Source organism: Lolium perenne, chromosome 7, assembly GCF_019359855.2.
Source record: "Lolium perenne isolate Kyuss_39 chromosome 7, Kyuss_2.0, whole genome shotgun sequence".
Classification (NCBI taxonomy): Eukaryota; Viridiplantae; Streptophyta; class Magnoliopsida; order Poales; family Poaceae; genus Lolium; species Lolium perenne.
Window position 1 is genome coordinate 60,145,931 of NC_067250.2, and position 14,174 is coordinate 60,160,104.

Below are 14,174 nucleotides of genomic sequence, written 5' to 3' on the forward strand. Positions count from 1 at the left end.
ATGCCGTCGTGGGCGGCGCGGCCCCACGGCGCCGATGCTTTTTTTTTTTTTTTTGCGAATCAACAGCTTCCCTTAATAATCAGTAGCAGAATTACAATCTTGCTGTAGACAATTTATGAGGAAATCTGGGATCATGTTAACCCACATGCACCTCTGTCTCACAGCCGAAGCACTCTTAGCACACAAATGAGCAGCAACATTAGCTGTTCTGGGAACAAAACGGAATTTAAAACTGATGAAAACTCTACTGAGCTCCTCAATCTCCTTCAACACAGAGGCAACCTCCGATCGGTCGTCTTTCCTTTCCTCCCAAAGCCTGGACAGAACTTGACAGTCGCTTTCAACAATGACCACCTGCTTCCCCAGGTCAACAGCCATCTTCACCCCATCTCTGAAAGCGAAAGCCTCCATGACTAGAGCATTAGGCGCCGAAGCCCACCATCTTGATCTTGCTTGAATAAGGTTGCCACCAGCATCCCTCATCAAACACCCAGAGGCTCCAGAGTAAGAGGAGTTGGAGAAACTGGCATCAACATTAATCTTGACAGCATCACCAACCGGCGCCTTCCAAGAGTCCGGGGGTTTATCTTTCACCGGAGGGCCAATCTCAGCACCAGCTCTCCAAAGGTCAAAGGCAGTGTCCACAGCCCACTGCACACTAGACATCACAAGCTTAGTAGAGTTGTCATGGATCCTGGTGTTTCTAGCATGCCAAACCGACCACATACCGCACAGGATAAGGCAAGAATCTTTTTTGGAGACATCCTTGCTCGAGATTAGGTCCGAAGCCCAGGCCAGAGGGTTAAGAGACAGCAATTTGGTACCGGTGATATCCTTCAGACATTTCCAGAACGGCTTGGCCCAGGAGCATCTGGTCAGGGCGTGGAGAGTGGTTTCATCAGCAGCACCACAAATGTATGACGGCGCCGATGCTTAACCGCCTATGTATGGTGCTTCATGCCATGCGGCGCTCCGGCCGTCATCCGGCCGGTGGCTGCTTGCCCCGTTCAGCGGTTGGTTGTCCGGTATATCTCGCTCGTGCGCGGGTAAATGCGTCTGCTAGTTAGTGATGTACTGGGCCGATGTTCTGTGCCCTGCCATCACCATGAACTGATCATGCTAGGGACATTGGTCCATACACCATAAATATTGGTGAGATCGAGGTGGGTACTTGTTTCCTTGTAAATATGGGCCGCAACTACTCCAACGAGTAGGCTGTAGTAGTACTTTGTTTAATTTTGTTTCTGTCAGCAGTATATACACACGGCACGGATGAAATGTACTGAAGTTATTTTTTTTTTTTGAACAGAGTACTGAAGTTATTAAATCTGCTCTCTTTGCAAAGTCCTCTGTTTCCAAGGACCAGTGTTGCAGCCCACACTGCACCCCTCCTCCTATGTGGGTCAGAGCATCCCCACTCGTTTGGCCTTCCCACGCCGAAATCCGGACGAAACTACCGCTGGATTGGACGAAATTAATTCGTGGGGAGAACCATATTTCCAGTCGTCCACCCGAAGTTCGGTGGACAAAGTCGAAATTCAAACAAGTCGTCGTCCCGCTACAAATTCGACGGCAAAAGGATCAGCCACAGATCGGCGATCGGAGGGAAATTACACTGAAACAGGGGCGTCGACAGTCCCGTCTGGCACGGCGGTGTCACACGCCATGGTCGAAGCGGCGGCCGACGCCGCGGCCGCAGTCGACATTGAAGCAGCGGCAGTCGACGTCGTAGTTGGTGAGGACGACGAGGTAGGCGCCGGAGAAGACGAAAAACTGGCCGGAGCGGGTCGGAGGATGTCGCTGCGATGTCCCTCGTACCAATTCCTCGTCTCCTCGTCCATCAGTTCCGTGTTGCCGCCGCCCATCAGGAACGCCAAGTCCGTGTTCCTCTTCTTCGCCGCGGCCGTCGTCTTCAGCAGGGCGATCCAGGCGCCTTGGTTGGCGAGCATCTCCCTCCACCTGTCGTCGAACTTGTCATCCCTCCCGGCGGCGTGCGTCCTCGCGTTGGCCCAGCACTTGTCGAACGACGCCTGCATCCTCTCGGCGGGATGGCCCATCTTTTTGAGATCTTTGAGCTTTTTTCTGGCCGAGTTCCGGGCGGCCATCCGACGAGCCTGGCGCCGAAGCGTCGGGGTTGTACTGTTCGGTTTTGCTCTTCGAGAGGCTCGTGCGGGTTTCCGTCCACTTCTCGCACTTCTCGATGCGGGAGTAGACGTTGAGAAACTTGAACGTCAGGCCGGTGTCGTCGTGGTACATGTCGAAAGCACGGCACACCTGGGAAAAAATAGGGCGACGATATGGGTCAGCTCACGGCGATCAGTACATGCAGGGTCGACGGAGGAGGCACGACGTCTGCATACCTTGGCTTCAAAGTCTTCGCCGCTCACCGGCGTTTTTTCTAGCTCCTCCTGTATGCCGTGCCATTTGCTGCACGCCGTCTGTATGATCCCCCAATGGGTGGCCATGGCCTTGTCTCCCCGGTTCATGATCGTCTTGTTGAAGTAGGGATCGACGAGCTTGCGCTCGTCGAACGCCGCCTTCACTCGAAGCCAATACGTGTCGAAGGACTGATTCGCCCCGGTTATGCCGTCCATGGACACTGCCATCCAAGTTTCAGCGAGGCACTCCTCTTCCCTCGGCATCCATTTGATGCGAGGTTCGGCCGGCGGCGCGTCCTTCTTCCTCTTCTTCCTTCCCTTCGGCGGCGGGTTGACGTCGGTGACCTCGACTTGGGTTGGTTCTTCCTCTTCTTCTTCTTCGACGGCTTGGCTTCCGTAGGCCACATCCTCCACCCACCGGTTGCGCTCCGCGACAGTTGCCGTCGCTCTCGCCTCCTCTTGCGTGAAGAACCCCGGGCTCGCAGCGGCGGCCGAGGGGCCGGAGTCGATCATCTCGTTCATCACCTCGTCGTTCGGCGCCGCCGTCGCACCGAACGGGAGTGGCCCTCGTCGCAGGGCCGGCGAGAAGCCCTCGTTCAGGTTGCCGCCGACGAGATGGGGTGGCGATGGCGTGAACCTGGACGGTTGGCCGTAGGTCGCCTCTTGGAACATGGCAAGCGAGGACGGGGAGAAGCTCGAAGGGGAGAAAGCCGACGGGGAAGTGCTTGTACCTTGGATCGGCCAGTGGCCGGGGAACATGGCGGCGCCGCCGCCGCGAGGATGGCCCATGCTCATGGCCATGGAGACCTTCCTCGCTTGTTCATCCTCCGCCGCCAACGCCACCCTCTTCGCGTTGAGTTTATTCTCCCTCTCCGCCCTGGCGCTTGTTTCGACCTGTCACCGGAGCTCGTCCGCCGCCCACTCGGCGTTGGACACACCCGGCGGCCGCTCCTTCTTCGGCCGCGACTTCCTCGGCTTCGGCGGCATGGTGGTGGACGAGAAAGAGGAGGAGGAGGAGGGGAATGGAGACGGCTACACAGATTCGGCGAAAGAGAATGAGGATATGCAAGCAAATTGGAGGGAAATCGACAGGATTTGGCGGTCAGTCGCCGACTACGAGGGTCCACACGACTCTTTCGCGCCAAATTCTTTTGTCCGGAGTCCCCGAGCGCGCCTCGGGGGACCGGGAATGGCGTGAGCTCGTCGGATGGATTTAGGCTCAAATCCAGACAAAATCGAGGAACCGGGGGCGCAACTGAACTGATTTACGCCGTCCAAATGAAAAAAACGTCGCTCGGGGCTCGTTCGGGAGACGAGTGGGGATGCTCTCTAAGTGGTCATGTTCGTGCGTGTATTGGAGTGACTGCCGCTTGACGCTTGACACAGGCCGTCGTTGATCGGCGAGCCGCGCCGGTGAAAAGCCAGGCGGCGAGGCGAGGACCGTGGCTGGAAACGGCAGAAGACCACACCACCGGCCTAGCTAGGGAGATGAGTGATGGCGACGGGCACGTTGGTCTCGCGGATTCTAGCGAGCGCCGTTGCTGCCGACCGAGGGACCGAGCCATGGCAGGCTCAGCCCCCAATATGTACCAGTAAATAAAATAACTTACTACAGTACAAGAAAAAGCCTAAAGCCTCTCGTCCGACCACGATTTTACTGGGAAAAGTCTGCTGCTTTGCATCAGGCAGAGATGCACGAAACGGAGGGAGCACGGGGAGGTAAAAAAGGCGAGAATCTGTGAGCTTTTCTCGACGGGACATTTTGGTTTTACCGCCTGCCACAGGAATCTTTCGCGGCAGGGTAAAAATTTGCGCGGGAAGGTCGCATTGAGCAGCGTGGAAAAGGGTCAAAATGAGCGCGCAGCCAACCCGCGTCTCAGGGAACATAGGTCTGCTTCTTTTTTCCTTTTTCTTTTTAATAACTTGACAGAAGTCAGTTCGTGTACCGCCAGGCGGTATAAATTTAACCAAGCAGTATGGTATATGAGCATATTTTTTATAAAGAAAATACTACCTCTACCCATTTTCTAATGTTAAAAGTTTTGTATAAATTCGAATGTATCTAGACACTCTTTACATCTAACTTTAGACGAACCTTTAAAGATCAATTAATGAACGGAGGGAGTATATTAATATCATGAAGATGCAAGATACACCCACTCTCAAGGCAATGCCGTAGTAGTATTAAGGATGCATACAACCAAAAATAGAAGACGAGCTATTGTTTAAGAAAACAGTGTACAAGCACCATTATCGTCCGATCAAAGATTTTAGGCTTTCACCCTACAGAAGCACCTCGCTCACAAAACAATGTATTCAACAAAGTCATTGTCACGCACAACCAACTAAGATCATATCTTAGATTTTCACTCAGAAATGTAAGCCTTTGACCTTTTCCCGTGGTGATGACCCCACTTACAATGCCGCTGCTTCAAGTTACAAAACACCAAGCCAATTCCTCTTCGCCATAGAGATTAAAACCATCATTGCTAGTCCTTCGATCCTAACTTCAATGACATTCTCCACCGGCTCACTTCACCATGAAACTATATATTTAAAAAAATGTGACCTTAGAGTCACTAGTTACTAAAAATATCGCTCTACGTTAAATAACATAACATTTTATTGAAATGTTTAGGTAACTACATCTAATTGCCTATTACTACTACCTAAGTTCTTAGTCTGACTAGTCTTATAGCATCTCCACCAACGGTCCCAATAGTTATAAGGGTATACTGTCTCTAAGTGTGTTTTTGGTAATTAATGACAATTCTCTATAGACTAATGTTTTCATTGTGTTTATATGAAGGAATATTCCATAGGTATTTCTCGAAGTCCATATGCTGGATTCAAGTGTGTATGCCATGAATATACTGTTATACCTTTGGTATTGGCACCAAGGTCATCGATTTGAAGAGAAGAATATGATATGATCAAGAAAAAGAAATGAAGATGAAGTTCTTGTGTGGAACTCAAGTTAGCCATGCTCTAGCTTATGTGTTAAGCAATGAATGATCAAGATATTATGATAGAGCATGAAGAGATACAAGGTTGACAAAAACAAAGAGTGAAGATTGAATTCACATTGGTCAACACATGAAGCATAAAGATTCTACCAATTTGGATCATGTAATCTTCTGGGCGGTAAGTCTTGTCAATTATGCTTCATGAGATAACCCCCTATATATGTGCATTTTTGTTGTCTATGTGGGTTAGGTATCTTGTCATGAGCATGCATCAAAAGTATGATCTCATATAGTCCATGAGAGGATGGCATCAAGCTTGGACGTCATCAAGGTTGAGAAGGGTAAGTTTAAGATGAGCATATCGAAGATATCATGCTTGAAACTTGCAGTCCATTTTGTGATAATGGACATGTGAAGATGTGCCTCAATGGAGCTATTCCATAATGGTGTATGGGGGAGCAATTGTGAGTCTTCACGAAGCAACAACGATCAAGTGAGGCATTCCGGCTTGAGTGGAGTTTGAAGTGTCATCATCAAGATCAGACGGGATGCGAAAGGCAAAGTATGGCCTTGCTAGGTTTTCCTTTTACCGGTCTCAAGGTGGTTGTTGGGAAACCGGGTTATAGGATACATAGCCGCACTATCAAGAGGGGCTTTCGGTTGAGTAACTTGATCGCATCTTCTTAGGAAGCTCAATCCTTTGTATCCTTTGCATCCCTATATTTGTGTTGCTTCTTGGTGTTTCTATGTGTGAGGTTCTTGAGTTTGTTGCTAGCTTTTCAACAAGCCTAAATTCGTCGAAAACGGAATCTGTATGCATCTTCTATTGCGTTTTTGAATTTGGAGGTCTTTACAATTCCTTGATGTTGGAAAGCTCCCTCTCTATCTACGTGAGAAGAGCTTTTTTAGTTCTCGGAGAAAAATGGCCGTTTGAGCAAAGTCGAGCAATCCGACATAGGCCCCGGCAGGACCGAGTGCTGCTACCGGGTAGGTCGGCACCTGGCCCGGCCTACCAGGTGTGGCGCCAAGTGGCCCAGCCGCCTGGTCGGCCTAGCCTCTGGCCTGGCCCACCGGGTGCTGCTACCGGGTAGCCCGGCCCCTGGCCCAGCCTGTCGGGTGTGGTGTCGGGTGGCCCGGCCCCTGTCCCGGCCCTACCGAGTTGTACGTCGGGTTTCCTGACTTCCCTCAAACGGCTAGTTTTCTCCGTGGACTATATATATATATATCCATTCTTCCTCCTTGAGGAGGTAAGGTCAACCATTCTATTTGCTCTCTCTCATACTCCATTGTTGAACCTCAAAAGTTTGCTACCTCTACATCTCTTCCACTATTCTTGCATATTCTTGAGGGATTTGAAAGAGGAGATCTAGATCTACAACTCCAGCAATCAAATCCTCCTCTGTGTGGGGGGACTCTTGGGATCTAGATCTTGGAGTCATTTGTTGATTTCTTCCTTGTTCTTCCTCTCTAGGTCCTCCATAGCATTTGTTGCTTTGGTGGGATTTGAGTGTGATGGATTTAAACATCTTTGGTGTTCTTGCTTTTGCATCCATGCATAAGTGTTAAGCTCTCCAATACGATTAGTTCGAGTGAGAGACCGTGAGCTTGCTACTCTTGGAGGGGTGACCTCCTAGTTGGCTTGGCGGTTGGTGCTCGAGTGACATCTTCGTTGAAGATTGTGAAGAGGCTCAGGCTTCTTCTTCGTGGAGCTTCTGAAGTGGTTGTCGAGCTTACCATCTCCGGAGTGGAGGAAAAGCTAACCATAAGGGAAATGCCTTTGTCCTTCTTGGTATTGGCTTGGAGAAGAAGGTGAGCTTTCGTGGCGTTCGGGAGACCTTCAGGATAGCCTGCATCTCTCTAAAGTGACGTACTCACATTCTGTGGGGGAACACGGGAATACATCTTCGTCTCCGCGTGCCTCAGTTATCTCTATACCCGAGTTTACTTTCCTTGTGATAAGCCATCATGCTTGAAGTACTTATATCTTGGTATCACTTGTCCTATATATACCTTGTGCCTTTCTTTCTTATCTAAGTTGTTGTTGTTGCACTTAGTTGAACCTAGCATATTTATGTTTTATGCTTGTAAAATAAACGTTAGTTTAATTCCGCATTCTTACAAGACAAATCCGTAATGGTTTTTAAAACGCCTATTCAACCCCCTCTCTAGGCGACATCTTGTCCTTTCAATAGTGACCCAAATATGTCTAAGCACTTTGGATCCTAGTAAAATCGTCGGCAACAACGTATCGGCCCGTACGTACAAGGCGCAGGACGGGCATACACGCCACGTTAGATTTTGGCTGTCGGCCCATCCTGGCAACGAGAGAAACGGCGACCAGCCTTTTTAATGCCCGTGTGGAGGATGTTGGTAGAGGTGGTAATGGAGGCACCGGTTCCCTTGGCAACACCAGTTTTACCCTCAACATAGATACCCACACGGCGACGCCAGAGATTCCGCATGCTGTAAATATGCACACCGCCTGCTCCTCTTTATTCACCTTCTCACTGTCAAATCTCGTTTATCCGCTTGCCGCAAACCTAGATCCCACCCCGCCGCCTCCGCGATGATGCACAACCACGAAGCCGGCGGCAACGTCCTAAGCATCCACGAAGATGAGTAGGAGCCTGACTCGAACATGTCCAATGTGGGTTACATGGTCCCACTATTCCGGAGGGCGCTGATCTGGGCACCTACATTGCGCAACACCGAGTCGGTCTGCCGCCGGCTTAGTCGGCGTACCCGGCATGGGGGACAACAACTGTTTGTGTCTTCTGCTTTTCTAGCGGGAACAGGAGGCTGCGCTCACCCGCTTCTTTAGCCCGTACTCCGGCCGCTACAACCCCAGCGTCCGGCGCACATGGTGGGACGAGAGCTCGTCGCATACGACTATCATTTGCCTCATCTTCGTCGCGTCTTCCACGCGTGCGATCTGAATCGTCGGACTCATCTCCCGCCAACACTTGGCGTCGTACCTGTCGCCCCACCCCGTCGCGCAATGAGCATTGTCATCCACGAGCCTTCGCGCTTGTCCTGGGCTTCCACGCCCCATCGCTCGAAGAAGGATAATGTCGTCCTTCCCCGGTTGGCGTCGAAGAAGAGGACTTGGTGGGAGCAGGAGCTGGAACTCTAGGTGGCGCTCCGCGCGCCCGATGACCATGAAGATGCGTTGGGGCCACCGATGCTGCTACGACGATGTCCCGCCGGTCACCGACGCGTTCGTGCAATGGTGTTCGGCACAGAAATAACACCAACATCATCAACTACACCGCCTTCTATTTGTAGTTTTTAGTTTAAATTTCAGTTACTATGTATTAATTTCAATGAAAGTCGGCGTCTTTAGAGTTTTTAAATTTTCGAAGAAAAAAAATTCAATTGTATTGGCTGAACTCCAGCGCCACCAGTAGCTCTGCCTGCGCCGCCTGCCGGCTACAATTTGTGACGGGCGAGGGTGGAGATGCTCTCATTTGCCCAAATGATGATCCCCTCGAATCTAATTAGTTCTGCCCAATGCCCATAATTAGTTGTGACGGGCGAGGGTGGAGATGCTCTCATTTGCCCAAATGATGATCCCCTCGAATCTACTAATTAGTTCTGCCCAATGCCCATAATTAGTTGTGCCCTTCCGGACAGGTAAAGAATAGCACCGCCGCAGCGAGACCCCTCCTAGAAAGCTTCATCTGCTCAACTGAAAAGCCTCTTCACCAGGCCTTCATGGCAAACTAGTTTGACCGGCGGCGACCATGACGAAAAGCCTGCGCACCAAAAGCTTTGGCAGCACTGTAAAATTCGAGCCGGTTTGAGTATCCAGCATCCTATGCATCCGCGAAAGTAACCACAAACCCTTTCCACCATCATCCATGTTCCTCTTGTAATCCACCGAGTATATTCTCGAGCACTACCTGCAGCATTATTTCCGCGCCACTCCAAACCAGACAGCCACGACACGAAAAAGATTATCTCTACAGACAAACATGGGAATCAGCTTAACATGCCGGTGACAGACACAGAAATAGACCCATATGCGCATGATAACAATGCTCCAAGATAAGATTCAAAGGCGAATCTGCTGCATAAACGCAGGATGGCCACGTTCTCATGGTCCTGGTGCGATGAATCCAACAAACGAGGAGCGGCACCTCCATTAGTGAAGCACATGAAGGGGGCCAGAGCCGCCTGCAGCCAGCGAACAAAACAGTTTTACATTTGACAGAGGCGGCAGCTGCACATCACCTCAGTACTCAGCTACAAAAACTGACACTGCACTATTACTGCATCATCACACAAACTTTTACCGCGAGAGCCCCAGCATGTACCTTGTGTTTCTCCTACACAGTGCATTTGCACAACGTGGAAGTTTCATGAAAATACTTTGCCATATTGCTCAACGAAAAAAACGTCAACAAAGCACCCAAAACAACGGTCAAGATTTGGTTGTCTTGTCGATCATGATTGTGTGGATAAGTACATTTCTCAGTTCTGTAATAGGAAAGGACCCTAGTTATATAGCTCACAGTTCCTTCAGAGCAACAACATAGCAGGGGCCAACAGGAGTCGGTCAAATTGTACACCCACCACCTCCCAGCTGTGATCTTTCCGAGAGAAATCGAGATGCTACTGCCTCCTGCCACCCCGTCCTTTCTTCGATTGCTGTTGCTCGGCCTGTTCCTTCCCTGAAACCTCGCTTATATCAGCTGCACAAAATAAATGGAAAGATCAGGGATCCAAACCAGCGAGGCAGCGATGTGGGTCTTGATACAATAACTGTCAGCCTAGAGAAACGTTGGAAAATACATACCATCAGGTCCATGAGTCATGAGAGCGAAAAAGATGTTGTTGAGCTTCTCCATCTTCTTTGCGTCCTGAGCTTGGTCCGTCTTAAACTTCAAGCACTGCAAGTAATTCCATACTAGAGTCAGCAAAGCAGAGTGCTTTACTTCAATGGATTGGATTCTTAAACAATTTATAGTTGTCGTATTAATATTACAACACTGAGACATTGTTCAAGGACACATAAAACAGCTCACTGCTAGGCAACGTAACTATTTGTTCAGAGAAAGAAAAAAGAAAAAGGAGAGATGCGTAGATGGTCATTCAAATGGTAGTAACGTTTACCAGCTTAATTACACAAAGTGCACATAGCTGCTTCTACAATAAACAAGAAGCAATATCTCTCTTTGGGCATCAAGAATATAGCCACAAAACCGGTGTCAAATTCTGATGTTACGATGTAGAACCATAGCAAAATATTGCTGACCCCAGTTCAAATACCAGAAAGAAGAAACCAGAGAAAGCAGATGCTATCACACCAACTTTGGCCAAGCAATACAACATTCAATCCTTATCCTACCTCCCACCTCTCTGTGGGGGATTTAGCAGTAGAGAGTAGGGTGAGCAGCAACATGCGATCCCAGATTCAGGTAAAATGTAGACACATCTAATGTTTTTAATGTTCTGATCAACAGAGATAAAAAAACACAGACAGGATTTGATGCTTTCTCTATAGAACTTAAAACAGACATATTAAGAGAACAAAGAACAAGAAGTATATAAATTGACTTAACAAAAAGATAAACTCTAGTCTAAAAGACTGGTCAAGCGTAGACATTCATTTGACAGTAGCTAATACGGCTGTTCAGTTTAGGTTCCCATATTAGTATTGGTTTTAAGCTATTCACCAGATGTTCTCATGCAGCATACCTATTTGGCTCCTAGCTTATAACAGCACGATGCCAAACAAGCAATACATTGGTAATATTCCTGTTTCTAATTTATTTTCTCTATGTAGCATGAAATGGTTCACATTTCTATTATTGGTAGCTAGTTACAGGTTGTGTGGAATATAAGAGAAAATGTGCTAATCCTAACAAAGAAAAAACAGGAGTAGCAATACACAAGAACATATTTCAGATTTTAAGTTCATTTGAATAAAAAACAGCCCCTATTTGCCATTTCAGTTGACAGTGAATCGTGAGGGCATACGGTTGTTCCCAGTGACATACAAAATCCTAGCTGATTCATTCAACAGAAAGACTCTGTAGCCTTTGTACATGCAAAGGACAGCAACGATGTAGTCAAACAGACACTTGCCAGTAATTATTATTGTTTGTTAAACTTTTACAGAGATGGCTTTCTGATTAGGAAAAAGTAACATAATTTTTTTAAAAAAACACAAGCATACAATGATTAAAAATCTGAGAAGAAAATGTAGACATGCTTATACAGAATCCAGAATCTGGATTACTTATATATAATCCAGACTATCAGTAACATTACATACAAGGGATAGATAAAGAAGTGCAGGGCTGCAGACCGCATTTTGTTTTTTTAAGACATACAAATACATACAATAGAATTGAAATATCACATGTTAAAGAAGCACCACATTGACAAAGCAAATCAAGAAATTCAATCATGTCAACACATGAATAAATGCTAAACAATGTTTATGATTTTCCAAATCATTGGGCGCAATCAGATGCACAGCTATATGGTTATGTTATATTATATTCCAACGCAAATATGTCAGAAGGACTGGGGTTTGGAGTAGTGCAGAAAATAGTATTGATTGCACTATGGCTCACAACATAACACCAGATGTATGTGTGGACACTGCAGTTGCATATGAGGTTTATCGTGTCAATTTAAAATTCAAGTACCAGCAAAGCTATCTGAGTATCTCAAATACACTAAGAAATAAGGTATGCTTAGTTTCCAACATCCTTGCCTAGAAGCTGCAGTATTTTACAAGCGCATGCTGAGATGCACTACCACGGATTCCCCAACAGTGCAAAAAAAACATCCAAGTTGGAGCTTAACCAAGAATTACTTCAGCGGTTAACTAATCGCACTAAAATGCATATAATGATACATGCAAAACTAAGTACGTTTTCACATGAAACCAGCAGAGGGATGATATAGTAATTCGTTTCTCAGATAAAGCCAACCAAGGTTCGGTTGGATAAACCTCAAAAAATTAAGCATATAGGCCCCAATATCTATTTCCTGCCTTCGCATTCAGCAAGGAATAAACAGACTTACAATGGGCATAACAGCACTTTCTTCATACACAACAATCATTTGCTTCAAGTACTAAAGAAAAACACACATGTCATACCATTTTTCTTAATAACAGTAGTAGAATCGTTATATTCAATGATTAAGGGAGAGCATTTTACAAAAACAGGGTACCGTAATGTAGGTTCCCTGATAAAAGAATGAGCAAGGCAAAGTTGAGCCAGGGTCAAATGGTGCTCCACCCGATTGTGCCACCATGGTACGGTATGTACTGTGCAATCATAATGCTAACAGCTGCTAGGCTTTAATCGAAAAATCACTGGGGTTTATGATAACAGGCCGACATTCAGGTGCAAAATTAGCATCTCGCACTCTCACTACCTTTCTTGACTTGAAAATAAGCTAACAGATTTAGTGTAAACTCATCACGAAGGAGGTTACTGCATTTTGATAATGCGGTAGCACTAGAGCATTAGTGTTTTCCCAAGCCAACTGCTACTGTCTACCAAGATATGCTACACAACAAAAAATCAATAAACAGTCCGAAGCAACAGAGTAAACCGTCCGCATGAGAGGCACACCAAAATTGCGTGCATAATATCTAGCAGGATCCTCGATCGGCTCAATTCTGAGCTGTAACACGCATCCCGTAGTGACACTGGCGATCGGGATCTAAACTACGCCACCTCCTCCTGGCCAAGAATCTAGAAACGATCACAAATCTAGGCAGAACAGAAAGTCCGGGCGCGCGCCGTACCTGGCGGTCGTCGGTGACCTTGAGCACGAGCTTCCCGTCGCAGTGCCGGTACTTCATCATGTAGCGCGTCTGGAAACATGGGCGAAACGGACGAGGGGTTAGATCGAGACGCGAGATGGGGGGGGAGGAAGGGGAGGAAGGGCGAGCGGGGGGCCGCGGCGTACGGTGATGGGGTCGGCGCGGAAGAGCTGCACGGAGCGGTCGACGAACTCGTCCCACGAATCGAAGTACACCATCTCTGCTTCGGCGGCGGCGGCGACAGCGACGGCGGGGGCGCTGGCCGGAAAAGCTAGGGCTTCGCCGCGGTGTGGTCTCGTCGGATCTGGGGTTTGGGTGCTGGGAGGAGTCCGCCGCGTTGGCTCAAGTCGTGTTTTGGATTTTGGAACGACCGGGCTGGGGCCGTTTTCCTGACAAAACATACTTTTTTTATTTTTAAGACGGAAGGCTCGAAATGAACCGGCTTTGAATTAACGAAGCCACAACGGACCAGGAGTTACATCATGAGTTACATCACACACACATAGCGGAAACTGAAAACTAACAATAAAAGACAACACAAAGAGCGCAGCTAAGTGCCAGGTTGAGGGAGCCTTGTCTTCTGTTGCACCGGAGCGAGCACGTCGTAGTCCACGCCAACAAACCTCCTTCGTCCCAACACAACATCACAAGGGGAACTCGACGACGGGCTAGCAACCTAGCAAAACTTGAGGATCCAAACGGGAGCGGGACTTGCGGCGCCGCCTCCAAGAAGGTACATGGTGATAAGGGGTGGCCCGATCTTCTCAGTAAGCAACGGTGGTGATGATGATCACGGGATGAACACAGCGGAGATAACACGGTGATGAAGTGGATGATAACTTGTATGACGCAACGAAGTCTCTCGATTGGTTCCTGTCGCCAATGCAACAGCTCTCAACCCTGCAAGATATTTGTAACTCCACACACTTGAGCACGTAGCCGCCGACCACGAAGCGGTAAGTTGCAACCGTCTAATTCCCAATGGAACAACAGATGACACAAGACTTTCAGGGTATACACCAAATCGATGCAATATGG

The 14,174-nt window shown here is 48.1% G+C and overlaps 1 protein-coding gene across 1 annotated transcript; it reads right to left on the reverse strand.

Moving 5' to 3' along the window:
• Window positions 1-9,749: 9,749 nt before the first annotated feature.
• Window positions 9,750-13,486, reverse strand: LOC127317347 (signal recognition particle 9 kDa protein). The gene is made up of 4 exons (XM_051347900.2): window positions 13,283-13,486; window positions 13,119-13,187; window positions 10,143-10,236; window positions 9,750-10,038 (listed from the first exon to the last, which is right to left on the reverse strand). Exons 1-4 carry the CDS (start codon window positions 13,352-13,354, stop codon window positions 9,959-9,961), a joined length of 315 nt encoding a protein of 104 aa, XP_051203860.1. The 5' UTR covers window positions 13,355-13,486; the 3' UTR covers window positions 9,750-9,958.
• Window positions 13,487-14,174: the final 688 nt, after the last annotated feature.